This window comes from Lissotriton vulgaris, chromosome 1_1, assembly GCF_964263255.1.
Source record: "Lissotriton vulgaris chromosome 1_1, aLisVul1.2, whole genome shotgun sequence".
In the NCBI taxonomy this organism is placed as follows: domain Eukaryota; kingdom Metazoa; phylum Chordata; class Amphibia; order Caudata; family Salamandridae; genus Lissotriton; species Lissotriton vulgaris.
In genome coordinates this window covers 2,092,940,484-2,092,962,909 of record NC_141685.1, presented here as the reverse complement: position 1 = coordinate 2,092,962,909, position 22,426 = coordinate 2,092,940,484, and the positions used below count along the sequence as shown (strand labels likewise).

Sequence of the window (22,426 nt, the reverse complement as noted above, 5' to 3'; positions counted from 1 at the left end):
CGTGAAATTGAAAGGGCTCATCGCTTCCCCTTTATTAGACGTAGTCCCTCCAGTACTGAGTCGTTAAATGAAAAACCTAGAGCTTGTCTTCTTTCATTTAATAGTTTTCCGGCACGTGAAGAGGTTTTTCACCTAGCACGCCCCTATAAAAAAAGATCTGGGGGTGACTTTGAGTTTTTTGTGCAACCTGATTTTTTCGAGATTTACAGTTGAGCTCCGGTGGCAGCTGCGTGAATTGATTTCTCGATTTCAGGCCAAAGGAGCTCAATCTCATTTGTTGAATCCAGCAAAATTGAAAGTGGTCTCTAAATATCACACGCATGTTTTTATCAATGAGGGGTCTGCTAGAGAGTTTTTGAACTCTATCTAATGGAGGGCTTAAGTAAAGTTTATGGATGCAACAGAGTATCATGTTGTGTAACACAGGGGTATGTGTATACTGGTATTTTTGAGTCTCTTATTTTTTCTTTTGAAGTTTGAATAGATACACATGAGTATGAATATTGGCAGAGTCGTGGGGGCAGGCAAGGGGGGTACATGCATCTACATGACAATAAGTCTTAAAGCCTCGTTTCAGGGGGGTAGGGAGGAGGGATCCTTTGGGGTGAAAGGTGGGGTGAAGAGGGTGGGTCACTAGGGTGGGTGAAAAAAGGGCAAACATTCCACAGTTTCTAGAGAAATAAATAAAGTGAATCTTTGGCCAGTTCAGGAACATTGGGAAAGGTACAGTGTTTTTTTGTATTATATGACATTAATGACAGAAAGTTTAACTGCCTATCATGATGGCAGCTAAGGGGGTAACGGTATGTACTCACACGGGATAAAATGACGATGTTTTCCCGTCCGCGCAGCGGGCGGGCGCAGCGGGTGTGCCGAAGGCGTGCGGAAGGCGCGCCAAAGGCAAGCCCGTCTGCGCCCGTCCGCGCCGGACACAGGCCTAGGGCCACAACCCCTGGCCCTACCCAATACGCCCGCCTACCACCATACTCTCATTCCGTGCTAACGGACCTTCGCCCTCAAATCAAGGAAGGATGCACTAGATATAGCCCAGACTCTGTATCGTCTACGACTATATTAAACTGCAAGCACTGTCAAGCGTCCATTCCCCTACTAAACAAACCGGTGGGAAGTGACAACCCAAATCAGACAATACAAAATTTTATAATAGCCCTCATTAATGTGCGTTCTCTGGCCAAACACAGGCAAGAAATTGCAGATGTACTTCTAGACAGGAACATCGATATAATGTTCCTGACAGAGACCTGGTTGGATAAAGCATCTGATCCAGATCTTGTAATAGCCGTACCAAAAGGATTTAAATCCTACAGGCAAGATAGAACTGGCAAAAGAGGAGGTGGGATAGCCATAATTGCCCGTGATACTCTTAAAATCCGAATCACGGCAATTCCCTCCACAGCATGCGAGGCGTTTCAATTTGACATTTACCTGTCCCCCTCCTATAACTTTAGAGGCATACTACTATACAGACGACCAGAAATTCGGTCGGGATTTCTTACAGAAATCGCCACTATCTTAGAAGCCTCAGCAAATGATAAATCCATAATACTCCTAGGAGACTTCAATTTCCATCTTGACTGTAGTGGAGATAAAGACACCATGTCGCTACAGTCCGAAATGGAGGTCTTCGGTTTATCACAGCTGGTGAAGGGACCTACCCACAACGCAGGACACACTCTAGATGGAATATTCACCAATCTAGAGAATCTGTTGGTAACCGACGTCCTGCCTATGACTTGGACTGACCACTACTTGGTACAGGCCACGATAAAAATTAACAAATCTTTTACCATTACAACGCCTGACCCCAAACAGGAATCGTTTAAAGTATGGAAAGATATCAACATTCCTAACCTTAAGGACGCATTAGACATCTCAAAACCCACTCTGTCCAATGACCCAGAAACTGCAACTGAGCAATACCAAGCATGGCTAGATCAGGCTGCCAATAAACTAGTGCCAGTAAAAAGGACGTCTAGAAATAGAAGTTCCCCTTCAGCTCCTTGGTACACAGACTAGCTCAGAAAATTCAAACAGCAATGCAGAAATAAAGAAAGACATTGGAGGAAAAACTATGACAACGAAAGTAGAAAGACGTATAAGGAACTTCTAACTCAATATAAACTCCTGATCACAGAGGCCAAAAAAAAGTACTACAGTGAGCAAATTGAAAGTGCTAAAAACTCTAACAAAAAGCTCTACGAAATAACCAAACAGCTGGCGGGATGCGTTCCTGACCTGAACCCTCCTTGCTCACAAAGCTTTTGTGACTCATTGGCATCTTTCTTTTTCACCAAAGTGAGTGATATTTTCTCGGCATTCAATTCTGGTGATAATCAAAGTACTGAAAATATAACTACTCCACTCATAAGCAATAACTTGTCTCACTTTGCAGAAATCACAGAAAACCAAATCCAGGATATCATCAAAACCATTAAGTCTGGATCTGCATTGGATCCCTGCCCCCTGAATACCCTCCGTTCACTAATGGATACCGTGATTCCTGTTATAACCCAAATATGCAATCTAATGTTCCGTACAGGCATTTTCCCTAATCCCTTAAAAAAGACTTTATTAAAGCCACTTTTGAAAAAACCCGGCCTAGATAAAACTGAATTGAAAAATTATAGGCCTATAGCCAACCTCCCGTTTCTTGCCAAAATAGCTGAGAAAGCCATGAATACCCAACTTGCGGAATTCATCGAGCAACACCATCTGCTCGATGAAACACAATTTGGATTCCGCAAGTTTCACGGAACTGAAACAGCGCTCATCAAAGCGGCGGATGACATCCGATTTATCAGAGACCAAGGTGGTGCTGCACTATTGGTGCTTCTAGATTTATCGGCCGCCTTCGACACGGTCGACAAGATCTTAGTCGACCGTGTCGAAAAGATGGGCGTGCAAGGCCTGGCAAAAAAACTACTGGCATCTTTTCTGACGGATAGATCCCAGGCAGTCATCCTGGGACAATTCGAGTCTGCAGAGTTGTCACTGCCATGTGGGGTACCTCAAGGTTCATCCCTTAGTCCGACACTTTTCAACATCTATGTGTCGGACCTCGCTAAAACAATCAAAGCGCATGGGATGAACCTTACCTCATATGCGGATGACACCCAGCTGATTCTGGCCGTCAGAAACGATGGGGAAACAGTAGCGGAGAGTTTTAAAACAGGTATGCTGGCCATTGGACAATGGATGGCAGCAAACTGTTTAAAACTGAACTCCGATAAAACTGAGGTGGTAACCTTTGGCCATCTCAGTCCTAACTGGTCTCCAATATGGTGGCCATCATCCTTCGGAGCCTTGCCTAAACCTGCCACGTAGGTGAGAAATTTGGGCGTCATCTTCGATGACAATTTAAACTTCATGGCCCATGCTAGTCAGACAGCCACCACAGCGTTTTACAAACTACGCTTGATCAGGAAGATTCTTCCCTTTCTTCCCAAAAATGTAGGCAAGACATTGGTCAGCACTCTTGTCCTGTCGGCATTAGACTACTGCAATGGCTTATTTGCCAATGCCCAAGATAGGGTTATCAAGAAAATGCAGACAGTCCAAAAATGCAGCAGCCAGACTTCTCTCAGATATTCCCAAATTTAAGCCTATAACTGAGACCTTAAGAAATTTTCACTGGCTCCCTATCAGGAACAGAATTAAATTCAAAACACTGTGCATTGTGTACAAATCGCTACATCACCAAGCACCTCAATTCCTGAGAGACCATCTTGTTCCATACATTCCTTCTCGGACACTCCGTTCAGCTAAACTGAACGATTTGGTAGTGCCACGGACTAAGCTGGTCAACTGGGGAGATAGACGTTTCCTGGTTGCCGCCCCAAAATTATGGAACACACTCCCGCAATCCATAAGATCCAGCCCAAATCTTATGTCCTTCAGAAAGAATCTGAAAACATGGTTATTCAACCTCTAAATACTCATAAGACCGCACAGGAGAGCATACAAAGTACAGCGCCGAGACGCCTGCGGGCAATTGTTCGCACTTAAGAAATGTTAAAAATAAAATAAATAAATAAATACTTGGAATGTCTCTGGTTTAAATAATTGGAGTAAGAGAAATCACGTCACAGCAGAATTACCTAACATCCAGCCTGATGTGGTCTTTCTCCAAGAGATGCACATACCTCGGACACAGAGGGAAGTTTTAGAAACCTTGGGATATAGACAGGTAGTGGCTCCACAGCAATCCTCTATGATTAGAGGAGTGGCAATATTGGCTAAGGATAATAAGGTTGCAGTGGGTCGATGTCTAGCGGATAAAGGTGGTAGATGGGCCATCGCAGAATGTGGTTTTGGTGGAATCAAATCTACAGTTTGCGTCATATATGGATACAACTTGGACGATGCTTCCATTGTTGAAGAGTTAAATATCAAATTAACACTATGGGGGACACCGTTTATTTTATGTGGGGACATGAATATTATTTTAACAATTTCACATTTGCAGAAAGGACCACTGGGCTACTATGGGCGTAAACACGTGGTGATCAAAGTCCTGTATAATCTTTTAAATGATCATGGTTTGATTGGCGTATGGAGCAATTTAAACCCGACGGACCCGGGGTTCACCTATTATTCTTATCCTCTCAAAAAGTTTGCACACCTGGATTATTTTTTCTTATCTGCTTTGTTAATGGGGGGTGCTGCAATTCAGATTGTACCGAGGATCACCTCTGATCATTCTCCAATTGTATTGACACTAACGGCTACTACTCAGTATTCGCCTATGAGGACATTTTCTTATGATCAAAAACTTTGTCTAAATGAGAATTTTAAAGAGCATATGTCTAGGTGGATTAGTAAGTTCTTCACTAATAATAGAAATTCTGTCCATTGTGCTACAGAATGATACTTACTTAAAGCATGCTTCAGAGGCGAAGTGCTAAGCTTTGTTTTCCTTCAAAATCGGAAGAAAAAGGCAGAGATACAGGAGTTGTATGCAATGTTTAATATTACCGAGGGTAACTTAATTCAGGGGGATAGATCAAGGGCAACTAACATTGTAGAGTTAAAAGAAGCCACTGAACAGGTAAAGGCTAGAATACAAGGGATCTAGAATACTGAAAATGCCAGCAAATAAAAAACAAATGCATGAATTTAGGGAAACTGTGGGCAGCTGTTTGCAATGGCGGTTACGTAGGAAGGAATTTATGGGGTGGATTAAGGCCTTGAGAGACAAGACTGGGGTAGTTTGTCAGGAACCTAAAGGGATCTTATCTATCTTGCATCAATTTTATTCAGATTTATATACTCAACAGGAACAAGAACAAGACGACAATCATTTTATTAATCTACTCGGATGGGATTATAAAACATCTAGATTCCAGTGATATCGCATCGTTGGATGAGCCTATATCAATGGAAGAGGTAGAAATCGTGGTCAAGGGCTTAGCTATGGGAAAGGTTGCCGGGCCTGTTAGATTGCCTACAGAGATTTAAAAGCTTTTTTTTATTTAATTAAAATACATTTAGGGCTGCACAGGAGGGATGTGCACCTAAATCTTGGGCAGAGGCCACTATAGTAGTGTTCAATAAAAAGGGAAAAGACCCTGAACTGATCGGCTCATATCGACCAATATCATTATTGAACTGTGATAGTGAAATATATTCTAAGATATTGGCCACTTGGATGTCTAAAGTTATTAGTTCTTTGTTATCACGGACTCAACATGGGTTTATTACAGGACGTAATACAACTTCGCACATTAATAAGGTAGTGACACTGTTTGATGTCGCCCATGTTGAAAAGCGGGATCTGGGCCTAATTCTTCTGGATGCAGAAAAGGCGTTTGACTGGGTGGAGTGGGCATACCTGTGGGAATTAATGCGGTATTTGGGTTTTGGTCAACGGTCCTTATTGCCCCTCAGGTTTTGTACACTTCTCCGGTCGCTAGAATCGCCGCTATGGGATTACTATCAGAACCAGTGAACATTACTTAGTGCACTCGTCAAGGAGTTCACTAACCCCAGCACCGGCAACAACGAAATCACTCCTTCACAAGATCTCTGCGACTCTCTCGCCTCGTTCTTCCACCGCAAGATCGCCGACATCCACAACAGCTTCAGTGCACCATCCACGCACCCAACCATCGAACCAACGCCCCCCACCGGCACCCTCCGCACCTGGACCACGGTAACCACCGAAGACACAGCCCGCACGATGAACACCATCCACTCCGGATCTCCAACCGACCCCTACCCCCACCACGTCTTCAACAAGGCCGACTCCATCATCGCACCCCAACTCTGGGATGTCATCAACACCTCTTTCAACACCGCCACCTTCCCGGAGAGCTGGAAGCATGCCGAGCTTAACGCCCTACTGAAGAAACCAACAGCTGACCCCACCGACCTCAAGAACTTCCGCCCCATCTCGCTCCTCGCTTTTCCCGCCAAAGTGATCGAGAAGACAGTCAACAGACAGCTTGCAGCCTTCCTCGAGACGAACGGAACCCTCGACCCCTCGCAGTCCGGTTTCCGAGCCAACCACAGCACCGAGACCGCCCTAATCGCAGCCACCGACGACATCAGAACCCTGCTCGACAACGGAGAAACAACGACCCTCATCACTGGACCTCTCTGCAGCGTTCGATACTGTCTGCCACCGCACCCTAGTTCAACGCCTCAGCAACATCGGTATCCAAGAGAAGGCACTGGAGTGGATCATCTCGTTCCTCACCGGAAGAACACAGAGAGTCCGCCTCCCCCCGTTTCGATCCAAGGCCACCGAAGTCTTCTGCAGTGTACCGCAAGGATCATCACTCAGCCCCACCCTCTTCAACGTCTACATGAGACCTCTTGCAACCATCGCACGCCAGCACAACCTCAACATCATCTCCTACGCCGACGACACCCAACTGATTCTCTCCCTCACCAGAGACCCCGCCACCGCCAGAACGAGCCTACACGAAGGGATGAAAGACGTCGCCGAGTGGATGAAGAACAGCCGCCTGACACTGAACTCAGACAAGACGGAAGTCCTCATCCTGGGACCACCACCCTCCGCCTGGGACGACTCCTGGTGGCCCCCCGCCCTGGGCGCCACCCCAAAGCCAACAGACCACGCACGCAACCTGGGCTTCATCCTAGACTCCTCCCTCTTGATGACCAGACAAGTCAACGCCGTCTCCTCATCATGCTTCAACACCCTACGCATGCTTCGCAAGATCTTCCGATGGATCCCGACCGAAACCAGGAAGAAGGTCACCCAAGCACTCGTCACCAGCCGACTGGACTACGGAAACACTCTCTACGCCGGAACCACAGCCAAGCTACAGAAAAGACTCCAACGCATCCATAACGCCTCCGCCCGACTCATCCTGGACATCCCCCAACGCAGCCACATCTCCGGCCACCTGAAGGACCTGCACTGGCTCCCAGTCAGCAAGAGGATCACGTTCAGGCTCCTCACCCACGCACACAAGTCTCTCCACGACCTGGGCCCCAAGTACCTCAATGACCGCTTGACCTTCTACACGCCCACCCACCAGCTACGTTCTACAAGCCTCACCCTCGCCGCCGTACCACGCATCCGAAGAGCCACCGCCAGAGGTAGACCCTTCTCCTACCTGGCGGCCAAGACATGGAACTCCCTCCCCATCCATCTTCGGCTGACCCAGGACCATCTCGCGTTCAGGAAACAACTCAAGACTTGGCTGTTCGAGCAATAGCAGACCCCCTCCCCCCCAAGCGCCTTGAGACCCTGCCGGGTGTAGTGCGCTATACAAATGTTATGATTGATTGATTGATTGATTGACAAGGGTTCTCCTGTTCACCATTACTGTTTGCATTATATATCAATCAATTAATTGAGCAATTGGGTAATAATGTTTCGATTAAACATTTTATTGTACATAATATCCCATATTCTGTATTTGCATATGCAGATGATATTGCAATAACTACCTCGGATCCCCACTTGGCACTTCTAGAGATAGAACGGCTTGCCACAAATTTTGGTCAAGTATCAGGTTGCAAATTAAATGCAGCTAAAACGCAAGTGTTAATCCCAGAAACGGTTACTTTGGATGATGCTCGAATTGAAAAAGCAGTAACATACTTGGGTATTAAAGTTCGATCATCTATGCAGGAATTAGTTGAGGCCAATTGGGTTACTTTAGTACGTAATATGCAGGAATTATTAGATAAGTGGTCACAACTTCATCTCACATTAATCGGTAGAAGTAATGTTATTAAGATGAATATATTAGCCAAGATATTATATTTGTTTACAGCGGTACCGTTAGAATTTACCACACCGAAATTACAACATTTACAGTCTATTTGTTCTAATTTTGTATGGTCACCTGGTAAACCGAGAAGGGCTATGCGATTTTTGACTTTACCAATTGAGCGTGGGGGATTAGCGATTTCTGATCTTACATTGTATTTTTACACATGCTTTTTGTTAAAAAAGTGGATACTCCTGACTGGAGAGGACATAGGTAATGAGGCGGAGGCCCCCTCAATTTTTCAAATGTTGTTAGGACCAGAGGCACGACAATGCTTATTTAAAGAAATAGATAGAAGCTATTTTAAACGGACAAGGTTTAAGGTGCTAAGATCGGTTTATAATGTTTGGAAAAAAATACGTAAGTTATGTCAAATGAATAAACTATCTTGGTATAGCCCCACTAATGCTATAACATTTTTACCTTCTATTTTCTGGGATGGTGTCGCTGTCGGGTGGCGGGTTAGAGGCATTGTTCAGCTGGGAGACTTTGTTGATACAGATAGTTCTTTTATGTCTTTTGCAGATATGTCTCGATTGTATAATTTATCTAAGGTACTGTTTTTTAAATATTAGCAAATTTGCAATTTCATCTTACAGAAAAAAATTACATTGGCTCCCAATATAGTTGTAGCGGCCATTCAACGACAAGGTAAAATTTGGGAGGTATATCAGTTATTGATAGGAAGGATCATTTAGAGAAACAGGATGGTAAATGGTCTGTAGCTTTGAGGGTTCAGAATGTATCCTTGAAAGATGCTATTTTAATGTCAAGGGAATCATTACTTTCTGCCAATTTGCGTGTGCAATGCTACAAAACGTTTTTTAATTTGTATTACACGCCAGCACGTATGTCTAAATGGAGAACAGGACATGATGGAAAATGTTTTCTTTGTGGGGGGGATAACGTCGATATGATACATATTTATTTCAGTTGTGGTCATCTGGCAAATTTTATTGATAATATAGAATAGTTCTTAAGTAGAAACATTGGAATGCCGATTGTTATAACCTCTACAATTATGCTTTTGGGTTTGGGCCCGCAATTAGGGAAGGGCACTCCCTTATTTAAACACCGATATTTGATCTTTATTGCTATGACTGTAGCAAGGCTGTGTTTAGCGGCAGATTGGCTCCAACCTGAAGCTCCAGCTTTTGAACGTTGGAGGACAGAGATGTATAATATATTTAACTTTGAGTTTAGTTTATATTCAGTTAAAGGGGCAAAGAAACGCAAAACTGGTATTGGAATATAGGGACTGTTTGCTGAGCATATGCATGTTTGAAGTAATATAAATGGTTATATTAATTGGTCTTTTGTTAAGAAACTGTGAAATAATAAAATAAAAAAAATAAAAAAAGGAGATGCAACATTGTGTCCTGCCTCCTGTGAGCCTGAAAACTGGTGCTAATGCTTCCTGTTATCAGAACTGCCCCAAGAACAACAGCCATTGTCACAGATGTGGAACCCTTGAGAGACTCCAAGAGGCCACATCTGCCAAAGATGGTCTCCTGTTGAATTTCCCAGCCCAGATATTGTAACTGGTGTGACAGAGTCACTAGCTACTATGGGCCTGAGATGGTGGAACTGTCAAAAATGATCACCTGCTGAAGACCCGACCCAAAGCCACATCTGCCATGACCAGGCACCTATCTACAGACAATTATTCCACAAATGCTAAAGATGAGCTCCACCATGCAAACCAGAATTGCTGATCCCTGCCAGCAAACAATGACCAAGTGAGGCTGCCACCAGAGTACATCATTGTTGCAGTTACTGTGGCCGAAATGGGTTTGCAAATCACACCTGCTACCACCACAGAGCTGGACCTCCTTGAGAAGCTAAAGCCAGGCCTAAATGCAAACAGACTGAATGGCTGAACAGTTAAAGAAGTCTGAGAAGTCTGCCATACGAGTAAAGGGATATGTTTGCTTGAACTCTTTGGTGAAAGTGAGCTTATTTATGCATTTTCCAGATAATAGTCCACAGCAAATAGGAACCGGTGTTTGATTAATGCCAATACCTATATGACATACCCGGGACAGTAAATTTTAAAACTCTTAGAGAGGTGAAGTGCTTTACTGAGGGCATTCAATAGAAACCCAGTAATTTTGCCTATATGGTGCTGTGTGGCATTTAATTTTGCAGTGAAAGTAAATCAGTTTATTTTCATCTAAAGGTGAGCACTGGTCTGGGCATTACATTACTGCGTTTCTTGACTGAATGTTAAGTTTGGAACTCTCCTTCAAAACACTACTACCCTGGTAAGACTTTGCTCGCCCGCACTACCCTGACAGCCAAGTTCAGAATGTGGACTTTGCCCAATTTGTAGATCCCTAGTAGGACTGATTCCAGGACACCAGTGGCAAGTAATCCCAACCCCCCTGTTGGTGCCAAGTAGTCCCCCTCTGCCCTGTGTCCCGCCCCCCAAAAGGAGTACAAAACGTGTTTGAAAAAATAATTTCACTTCACAGTAATCTAGAACGCTTTCTACTTCCCTCCCAATTGAATCTGCTTGACCTTGTTTCAAAAAAATAGCAGAATCTACGTGGTGACGGAAAAAGAACCTACATTCTAGCTTCAACTTAATTGGTGTAAAATTACATGTTTGGCTCATGAAATTGGCATTTGGATGATGTACACAAATGTGCAGCAAATCTAATTTAGGTAAGAAGGTAATATTACCATGCATTGTGTGTTTTTTAAAACCAAAGCAATTTTCTTACAAATTATATTCAGACAGCATCTGCCTTTTGATCTTTTCACTGTAATGCAATCTTTCAGCAGTGAAGACGTTGCAATTTAAAAATTAATCATTTACCCCTAGTGAACAACTGGTGTTGCATGGTGAGGAAAAGAACGATCGATTTAACCCAGATCTCTTGATTGGGGTGAATTTTTGACCCGGGCTTACTGTGCCACTGGATTCAAGCTAGCCTAGCTGATAAGGGGGTGATACTACAAAATCGGTCCCAGGATGCTTGTTGCTGGTCCAGGAAGGACCTTGCTTGGAAGTTCCTATGAGGAGCAGGGTCAAGACTGATTTGCATATGGCTGGGTCTAAACTGGGGTGGCATGGTGAGCAAAAGAATAATGGATTTAACACAGATCTATTGACTGGGGTGAATGTTTTATTGTTCCACATTCCGTTCATCATTTGTGTGTCTATTACTGTTGGAAAGTTGTGGAGAAGTGTGGCTCACTGGTTAGAGGAGGCAGACCTGGAAGCAGAGGTCAGCCCGGGACCAGGGTTTAATTCCCGGCTCGGCGGGGTCTTGAGTCCTATAAAAAAAAAATGCCATGGACTCGACAATTCTCGCTCCGGTACCTACTCGATTCACGGGTTCACAGTCTGCGACTCTGGGCAATAGCTTGCTTAATCTCGACAACGGCCCCTCGCGGCGGGATGCCTGACTTTTACCTTGCGGATACCCTGCCGGGGTTATCTCACAGGGGAATACCAGGACGGGTTCCCTAAGCAAGCACTTAGAAACAGCTCGGTGATTTGCGCTATATAAATTCCTGTACATTTACAAAGTTGCCATTTTCTTATCCCTAACAAGTGGGTGCCTGCAGCTGTATCCTGTGTCACGTGACAAGGTGTAGTTGGCATTTGTGTATTTCTATCGGACAGCATCACAAAGGGGGGGTCAGTGTGTTGGCAGGATGGGTCATATTGACATGATGAGAGGGCCTCAGCATACACAAAGAGCTTCACACTAGCCTTTTGTGACTCAAGGCATCCTGGGAACAAGTGCAGGGAGGTAGGAAATTCCAGAACCAGATGTGGCGGGGAGAAGTCTAGAGGTTCCTTCCACTTCAAAGCTGGCACAAGATATTAATATTGGACCCTGACAGCCATTCTTTAGGACACTCCTTAAGGACTGCCCTGCTGCTTGTATGATTGCCTTGGTGTCTCAGAACGAAGATTGGACCTGTTTGCGTTAGACACTGACTAATCTGAGGGACTCTGAGGAAGAGCTTACTGACCACCCGTTCAGTGCTACAGCCACACAAGACACAACAAGCTCCAGAGGCCTCCTTGCAACTGCCTAGATGACTTGCTGCAACTAGACCTGCAACTGAACCTTCCTGAGCCCGGTCAGCATCAGAGTGCACCCGTTCTCCGAAAAAGGAGAAATCTTGAAGTTTTAGGCTCTTTGCAACCGAGAATGGGTCTGTTCGTGCCGAGATCTTGCAACCCACAATGACTGCCAAAACAAAGCTCTGGTGGACCCGTCTCTTTTCGGTACAGTGACCACCAGCGGCGACTGGCAATGCAAGATCTGCAGTTGGCACTGCAGCATAACCAGCCAGTCGTCACTGCCAACACAAAGCTCCAACAGTGACCATCCATGACACCCAACAGGAACTTTCCTGCTACAGCAAGGACAATCCACAATGCCTGGCCTGCTCTTCGCGCTACAGCGACAACCATCTACAACGCTCCCCCTGCTCTTTGCAGTTTCCTCCATCGCGAACTGGGCTCTTTGCACCTGACTTTGAGAAGGTAACTCTTTCAGTGGGATAAACCTCTTCTCTGTATCTAGCCCATGCTTCATCGCGGTTGGCCTGAACTTGTGACTTTCACCCGGTCTTGCATGACCAGATCACTGCGAATGCTGCTTTGTAATTTTAGGCGCTATACTTACCTTAAATCTTTGAAATTGCATAACACCAGATCTACTAATTGGATTTTTGTGGTTTCGGTGTCATTTTTTAAATTGTATTCTCTTGTTCTAATTAGTTAACACATTGCCTCGAAGTTAAGCCTGAGTACTTTTGTGCCAAGCTACCAGAGGTTTAAGTGCAGGTTGATTTAGAGGCTTTTTGTAGTTCACCCTGACAAGGATTGAGGTTGTTCCTTGAGTAGGGTTTGACCCCACCCCAACCGACAACTTAATTTCTCACACATCATATAGATACAGTTTAAGCTAGTAGCAAGGAACGGTCAGTACGGTTTAAATCCATACAATATCAGCCAATTTTTAGACTTGATCTGAGAACGTCAAGAGAGGAAATATAAATGCTGTAAAATCCCCAGTTTCAGAAAAACAAAAGCATCAGTTCCTAACCACAGTTTTTACCTAACTAAACTGCACGATTCAGAAAAGGCTAAAAATACCATTCAAAGACTTCCCAGAATGGTATTAATAAGCGCACCAATATGATGTTGTTGAATTTCTCCCAAAAATGTACAGAAAATAAGTTATGACTTTCTTTGTCTGTAAGCTCAGATTCAGCCTTCTAGTGGTCTGTCCGAATTGGGCAGAGTTAAGTGGATTAGCCAGGCTTCTTTGAAGAGGTGATAAAGAGCCACTGGGGTTGAGCAGCTCAGCTGGGAGGGCAGTGTTCTGTTACACAGGACTACCAGAATAGGGGAAGGAGTCATAAACAATGGACTTCAAGGGAAGGGGAAAGCACCAGTGTAATTTACAACTTTACTCATTTGAACCCAGCCAGATGCTAGGCTTAAGGAAGGAATGAGCCGAATCAAGGTGGAGATACTATGGAGATTAGCCATCCTAGGTGTACATTTATCCTGCTCTCTCTCCTGCTGGAAAATCAGCCATTATGAATTTGGAAGAATTGGGGCACTCTGGTACAAAATAGTGCCACACTCTGCAGGAAGTGATGATACCTTGGGGTGGTACCCTACACCCCATTGGATAGGCATGACCTCCTTCCTGACACAGAGAATTTGGAATAAGTATCTGAGAGGGTCAGAGCCTCTCAGATCTACAGCTTGAAACTTAAGAAAGCAAAAATGGCCATGCTGAGAAGTTGGGTGTGCATTTCCTAAGGCGTGCACTCTGAAGATTGCACCTTCTGCAACAGTGGACTCCCTGCAAGCTACAGGTTAACAGAGCTCACCTGGGACATCACCACCAAGAATCCTCAACGTGGAGAGCTAACAGTGGATTTGTAAGGGTTTTGTCCAAGTGGATTGTGGTAACTGAAGTCCTCAACTTTCAATGACCATCTTGGAGCTTTCAGACACTCGAAGTGAGTTTGCGACACTTTGGGGAACTTCAGGAAGAAGTTAGAGAACGTTGGAGAACTTTGGAGCAACTTTAAAAAAAGCTCCGTAAGGGGACCAACTCAACCTGGCCACCCAAGCCACCTGCCTTCAACCGCGAGTCAGTCTACCATCCAGGTTTGTCCCGCTAAAAAGCTCTACTTCCAGAGTTTGACCGAGAGTAGGCAAAATCCGAGGCTGGCGAATCCTCACTTAATCTGGCCTGGTGAAGAGCATCAAGGGTCCCCATGGGACAAAGCTCCTTAAATTTTCTACATCCAAAAGAAGAAAAGGTGACCGGGAGCATAAGCCAAGCCGCCTGCCTTCAACCACGTGTCGGCCTATATCCTTGGTTTGTCCCGCTCGAATGCTCCGGAGGTCGGACTTCCATAAGTTTGACCGGGAGCTCGTCGCAAGGCAATCCTACGAACCCTCACTGAACATGGACTGGCTGAGAGCTTCAAGAGACCCCGGGAAGAAAAGCCTCAGAAAAGTTTCTAAGTCTGAAGGTAAAAACTGTGACTGAGACCTACCACGAGGGGTAGCTGAGAAGGGCTTCATGGCAGTCGGCCTGAAACTTTGACTCTGACCTGGTCAATTGCAACCAGATGTCCCGATAAAACACTGTAGTTTTCTATGTTCTAGAATATGATAAATCTTTGAAAATTCATATCTCCAGTTCCCTCCTCTGGATTTTCGTCGTTTTGGTGTCATTTTAAAGATAGAAATATTTCCTATGTTTATAAATTGGTGTTAGATTTTTATTATGTCTTAATTATCTACTGAATTAGTGTTTTCAAATGCTTTACATACTTGTCTTTGAAGTAAATTCTGCATGCTCACAGCCAAGCTACCAAGGGTTGAGCACGGGGATAATTTTCTAAGGCCTATTCTGAGTAAGGGTGGGCGTAGTTCGCAAAGTAGCGCTACGGGAAGCTATGCGAAGTGCACTTCGCACTACGCAAACTTCACGTAGCACTACGCGAGCTGCGTAGTAGCATGTTCGCACTGTGCAAGATGCGTTTTCAATGATTGTACAGTGCGGACAAGCATCCGGCACTGTGCAATCATTGAAAACAGCATCTTGCACAGTGCGAGCTGTAGTTTTTTGCTGATCGAGTAGATTTTTACTCGAGCGGCAGCTTTCTCAACGCGAACTGGTAGTTTCTCATTGCGAGTGGTCACGAGCATGCGCAACCACTCACAATGAGAAACCTGACCTCCCCACGTTGAGAATCTCGCTGAGATGTGATTTTGCTTGCTCGCGGTCGCAAACATGACGTTGAGGACCGCGAACAAGCAAAAAATGACCGCTGCACTACGCTACGCTGCACTACGCGTGTTCGCACTGTGCTACGTGCAACTTGCGTAGTGCGAAGTTGCGCAAACTTCGCAAACTACGTGAGCAGAGCTTAGTGCTTCGCCCAGGGTTAATTCTGAGCCCTATATTGTGTTAGTGGCCTTATTGCCAGTGGCAGTCATACATTTCCCCCTACTAATAACCCACTTTCCAACAGGTGCGTAATTGGTTTGAAATGTTTGTAGTGTTATAGTCTGCAGTACCATTACATCTATATACATGGTATTCAATTTCTGTAATCTTTCATACTATAAATGTTATTACCTTGGACAAACAATCAAATGATGAAATTGCATGAGTTAAAATATGTGTACTGAACCGAGCGTAGAGTTTCTACTTCCATTGTAATCACTAATACCTGACAGCATTAGTGGTGTGAGATGTTATTAAAACATAGGCATAAGCAAGATATAGGGTGCAATATATCAATTTGCTGCCTTCTACAAAAATGAATAGGCCTTCATAAAAACAAAAATCAAAATACTTACGGGATTCCAATTTCAAACAGATTGTTTTGTATTAGTTGCTTTCCCAACATAATGATACTGAGCTGAATACATAGCTCCATCAGGCATCCTCCTGGTGCGCACTGCAAGAAGAGAAAACATTATTGTATTGAAGTAAGTTTCTTAGAACTCTATTCATTTTTAAAGAATAAGTTACTTACCTTCATTAATGCTTTTTCTGGTGGATACTCTATTTAATTGCATATTCATTTGCTTTTGAATACTCCCCAGATGTCAGAATGGATCCATAAATTGTTACGCAGTACCCTTGTGTGTGGAAGATGACATCATGCAGCTCTGCACCAGCCACTCATGGGCACTGATGTCAGTTGCTTTCTAGGCTGTCCCCGTCACCAACCCCAGTCACAGAATCCAACAGCAAATTGGTCCTGACCAGTGTGCAGACCTCTACCTCTGGGACTTTTACATGGAGAAGAGTCCCGGAAAACAGAACAAGGAGGTTGAAGGTTCGGTACGAAATCTGCAGTTAGACGGAGCATCCGCTAGAGAGAGCATTACCAAAGTAAGTAACTTGTTCTTCTGTTGGATACTTCTAACCACAGAGTGCTCTCTTTTTGGCTATATACAAAAGCAACACAGCCCAGTTGGCAGGTCTGTGCACTGGATAAAGCCTAAACGTCCTTCAGAATCAAGTGGTTAATTTTCCCCTCTTGTCTGACCTGGCTGTGCAGATAGTAGTACATCATGTACATGTGGAGCAACAATTACGTATCAGTTTGGCAAATGTCCAGAACAGGCACTGCCAACACAGCAGTAGCAGCTCATTCCCTGACAGAATTAGTCCAGATGTCTTCTGGGGGCCTCTACTTAGCCACTGCGTACCAAATCTTGATGAGGTTAATTATCCAGTTTCGGGCTGCTCTACCTTTCTTTTCCCTAGGAAATCCTACAAAAAGTTGATGCTCCAGGCAGCGTTCCCTGGTACGATTGATGTAGAAGTTGAGAACTCGTCCGTTGTCCAGCTGATGTAGTCTCTCCTCCTACTCAGAGGATTGAGATGGAGAAAAGGACCCCAGGACAGTGATATTTTGTCTGGCCTGAAAATTGATTAACACTTTCAGGAAACAGGAGACTTGAGTTCTCAACACCAGCTCATCTAGAAAGAATGTTGTGTGTGGTGGGTTGGAGAGAGGGCTTGTAGTTCACTTATCTACCAGGATGCTGTTTTGGTGATGAGGACAACTGTGTTTAGAGTGAGGTGCTACAAACGATAAATGTGCAGTGATTCAAAGAGAGCACACATTAGGAATGTAAGGACTAAATTCAGGTCCCACTGAGACATTATGAAAGGTATGGGTGGAAACATATGCTGTAAACCTTTAAAAAATGCCTTGCAACTGGTGATTTAAATAAAAAGGACTGATCCACACAAACTCTGAAAGCTGACAAACAACTTTGAACTGTGCCCAAAGCAAGTCCTTGCTGGGCAAGGCACAACACAAATAGCAACACTTCAGATAGGTTGACTTGAAGTGAAACAATTTGTCGAGTACGGCAACAAACCAAAAACTTGTCCCAATGGCTTGTGTATACAGATTTCACAGAGGAATGCCTGGCATCTAGAATAGCGTCTACTACTTCAGGAGGGAAGTTGAATACAGTCAATTGTTGCGGCTCAATCCCCAAGCATAGAGGTGAAGATTATGCAGGACCCTGTCCTTCAGCTGATAGTAGTACAGATGCTTTTGTCCAGGGATTATCAGGTCCTGATCTTCTTCAGAACGTGTGCAGGGGAGGAGAGGTAGTGGCAGCAAGAGGTGGCGAGCTCCACTCAAGATGGAATACTTCTGTGAAAGAGGGCCGTCTTGGGAACTGAATACGCAACGATTCTTACACTGCATGTTCTCAGCAGTGGTGAACAGATCAAGCCAACTTTCTCCTTCCTCAATGCAGATACTGTGTGCCATGTCTGTATGCAGCTGCCATTTATGATCTACTAGGTGTCAGCATCAATGTTCGACCACCCTGGGGTTTCAAAATCCCAACAGCTGGTACACCACTAGGAAAATACCCTGGTGATACAGCCACTTCCAGAGGGATAGTGCCCCCTGGCACAGGGGCCATGAACCAATCCTACCATTTGTTGTAGTACCACATGGCGGTAAAGTTGTCCATCAGCACTTATATCAACCTCAGTTAGAAGGATGACAGGAAGTCCTTCTAGGCTAAATGAATGGCTTGCAGCTCCAACAGGTTGATGTGGAGCTGGGTTCCCACCCGAGAACAGATGCCTTTGATCTCCAACTCTCCCAGATGTCCCTTTCCAATCCAGAAGAGATACATCAGTCATTAATGTTAGCTAAGGGTGGGGCAAGAAGAGGGGACTGCTGCTAACCCATTCACAGTCCTGCAGCCACAACTGCCGGTATTTTGCAGTTTCCACTTAATGCTGGGTATAATATAACAGATCACGTGCCCACTAGCACTTTATATTCCACACTTGAGCGTGCATAGGCCACCTGCCATGCTTGACCAGCAAGATGGCAACAATTCCAGTACTATCAGAAGCATCCTCACTGAGGTCTAGGACAGAGGCTGAAACATCCGGATCACTGACTGAATGTTGTTGACTCTCCTCCACAGGGGAAAGGCACCACAGTGCATCATATCCAGAATAGCTCCAACGGAAGGGGGCATCTGAGAAGAAGTCAAATATTACTTTGGCATGTTTATAATGACCCCCAACAATGTTAGGAGGTTTGTTGTAGTCTAGAGGTGGGTGACGAGAGCAAGGGGCATACTCGCTTTCAGCAGCCAACTGTTGAGGAAGGGGAAGACTGGCACCCACAACCTTCAAAAGTGTGCAGCAACCACCACCATCACTTTCGGGAACACCAGAGGGGCACCAGTGAGGCCAAAGGGGAGCACTGTGAACTCAAAGTGCTCCTGCCCTTTGAAAACCATAGATCACGCATGTGAGCCTGCAGAACAGGGATGCGGAAATAGGCACTCTGCAGGTCCAAATGCTACCAGCAAGTATCCAAGGTCGAGGGCAGATAAAACCTCTTCGAGGATGAGCAGCTTGAATTGGTACTTTCACCGAAGGAATTGAGAGGGCAAAGGTCTAAAATAGGACAAAGGCTGCCATCCTTTTTCATCAACTAAAAAGTATCAAGAACAGCACCCAGTTCCCACTTCTTATGCCAGCAGCCTCTGTATAGCCCCTAGGACCAAAATGGCCTGCACAACCTGCTGTAAAACAGACAGGTGATCCTCAGTCAGTCACTATCAGGGTGGTGGGAGGTGTGGTGGTGTAAAGCAATGAGAGGGCATGGCCTTGCTGGAAAATTTCCATTACCCTGAAGCTATTGCCTGCCACCTTATGAAAAATGCTGGATTCTTCCTATGACAGGGTGGCTGTGTGCCTCAAAGGACACGCTAAAGGGGGGGTTTCTGTTGTGGCAATGGGTAGAGCAGTAGTCTGGGCTGAATGCCTCTCATGCTATCTTACCTGGAAAAACTGTAGAGGACATCCAGGCATGACTCCTACTTACCTCACCATTGCCAGTTGACCATAATATGAGGTTTGTAGTATCCAGTCTGCTTCTGTGAATTTCGCCACATAGTGGCCTGTATGAAGACAAGACATAGGTCCCTGGGTACAGCAAGTAAAATATGGGCAACAGAGTCATTAAGTGTGTGGAAGTAACAGCCAAGCAAACTGGTATTGACAGATTGCAAGGGAAGGCTAGTGGAGGAAAACACACACTTGCCAAACATTTCAATGCATTTAGACTCATGGTCCCATGGAGTAGAAGGAAAAACATTAGGGTTGACTTTTCTGGTGAATGTTTGAACTACCAAAATATCTGGGGTCGGGCATTGCATCAGCCGACTAAGTTACCTAAAGCTGGGTGATACCAACAAGCTTTCTGTTTGTTCACTGGAGATGGAGCGCGTGGCTTTGCCCATGCCCCAAGTAGGGTATCTGTCAAAGTCTCAGTGAAAGGCAGAAGAGGCTTTGTATTTTTCTAAGTTGGAGAACTTCCATGAGAAGATTGATTTTTACTTCCATGGTGGGCAATTGAAAGTTCAGTACTCCAGCCACCCTTCACATCACCACTGTGAAGGAGGCACTGTCCTTAGTGGCAGGACCAGGGAGGGAGACTAGGCCAGTGTCTAAGGAGGTATCCATGTCACTGACATTCTGTAAGTACTCAAGTCAATTGTCATCTGTGTATTTTAGTTCTAGTTCATCCCATTCATTGTAATCGTCATTGTCGAAATCCATACCAAATAGGTTGTGGAGGATCTAAGCCTTTCCTTGAGGCAAGGGCATTGTATCAAAGTCTAAATGGTTGCCAGAAGGCTGTGGCCCGGTGGTATTGGGCGGTCTTGTCCGAAATTAGCTTGGAGTCAAAGAACAATATTGTTGTGATTTGTCATCTGAAGTTGACAGTGTTTGCATAGGTGTCTATGCTCCACGGCCTGATGCAGTTTGTGGTACTTAAATTGAAGATGGCATCAAAGCTGATGTGTGTGACCTATATCTAGTCCAGAGGTTCCAGCTGGTACTGAGAGCAGACCTGCTCGAAGGGTTCAAAGTGGAGGAACCTGCATCTTTTGGCTTACGCAAGGAATTTGATCATGACAAAAATGACAAAAACCTGCTGTGTAAATGACTTTGGGAGCAGAACGAGACTTTTCTTTGGACATCGACTGTTTACAACGTAGAGTGTTCCGGTGCTTGGTAATGTATAACTTAATTTTACATCCAGATAGCCTTCAGATTCTCTGTGCACATTCACTACAGGGCATGGAGTGATGATCTAACATTTGCTTGTTACAGTCCCTCCAAGGTTTGAACACTGTAGTTTTAGGGGATGACATTTCGCTTGCATACTAGTATTTTTGTGTTAAATTAAGAAAAGAACAGTTGTGTTGCGATACAAGGGTTAGTTCCATATCCACATCTGGTGGCGTAGAAAAAACGGGACTGATGCCAGCGCTTGTGTGGCTCTTATATACGGCTCTGCCCATCACATCTGGAGAGGAATCACATCAGTGCAGGGCCACAAGATGCCACCTACGGGCATGCAGGTTTACTGCTTGAAAATGTCCAGATCCAGCCTGATGTCTTAGGAATATTCAAAAGGATTAAAATAGCCAATTTAAATTACATTTTTTCATTCAGTAATTTAAAGGGCTTTATAATGTGCGGACAGTGTTTCTTTGTCGGCGGTTGCAGACCTGAGGGTTTAATAATCCCTACCACAGTACTTGGATTGGGAAAACTGCACCAGGTGAATACAGATAATGTGAGGTGTGGTGTTTACTCAATGTTGTGTTACTACCTTAATCTGGGATGACATATAGTTGTAATATAGCATGTTTTTCACTATTTTGAAGTGTGCAATTCTAAATATTGCAATTTTCCGCTGCATATAGTTTGACAGGTTTTACATGGCTAAATGATTTTCCTGAGAAAAATGCAATGTAGAGTCTATTTTGAGAATTATATGGCCCTTAAAATGAGGGACTTAAATCGGGTATTACTCATTAGACTGCAGTTGAGATTTTGACACTGCATTGCAGAAAATGATCAATCACATTTCTGTCACAGCCATCATGAGGTCATTTACAGTTTGCCATTTTATTATTATGGCGAGCGTTACAGTTGTGGTTGGAAAATCTGACCGACAGGCATCCAATGGGATCATTAAGCCAGCCGGTGCTGTGGAGGCCTCCGAATCTTTGAAATAGCAGCGGTGCCTACCAGATTACGATTGTCCATCCCCGCCAGCCTTTCCATAGCGGTTTACCCGCCATGGAAAGGCTGGCGGGGATCGACTTTGGGGCCTGTAGTGGCCCCCTTTTCCCCCGGACACTTTGGTTTTGGGTTGCCCAACGCTTGGTGCCTGGCACATAGTGCAGGGAAATGTAAACCATACCTTTTTTGCATTACGGTGGGTGCTGCAGCCAGCAACACCCGCCGTAATGCAAAGTATGGCAGGTGTGACCGCCACAGTGGCAGTCGCATCCTAATACCCACTGTGGGACCACCGCCTTGTAGGCGGGTGGTCCCACTCCCCGAGACGATGGTGGACAGACTGAAGTCCATCTGCCACCATAATCACTTTATGTAATAGTCTAGAGATCAAAGTTTTTAACTTTATTGTGAAGATTTAGACCTATGTTTGGATTGTACGAATGATCATCAAAGTACAGGAATGCAATTTCCTTGCCACATGGAAATTTGTTGTAAAAGTTCATTCAATACTTTATTTCAGAATAAAACTTCCTTAAAAAC

The 22,426-nt window shown here is 44.7% G+C and overlaps 1 protein-coding gene across 1 annotated transcript in view; it reads right to left on the bottom strand.

The window, feature by feature from the left end:
* Window positions 1-22,426, bottom strand: part of ANO2 (anoctamin 2) — a 1,660,301-nt gene that overhangs the window by 139,881 nt on the left and 1,497,994 nt on the right. Inside the window, exon 19 of the mRNA XM_086939055.1 lies at window positions 16,138-16,238. Within this exon, the coding sequence (XP_086795181.1) occupies window positions 16,138-16,238 (101 nt within the window). The remainder of the gene's footprint in view (window positions 1-16,137; window positions 16,239-22,426) is intronic.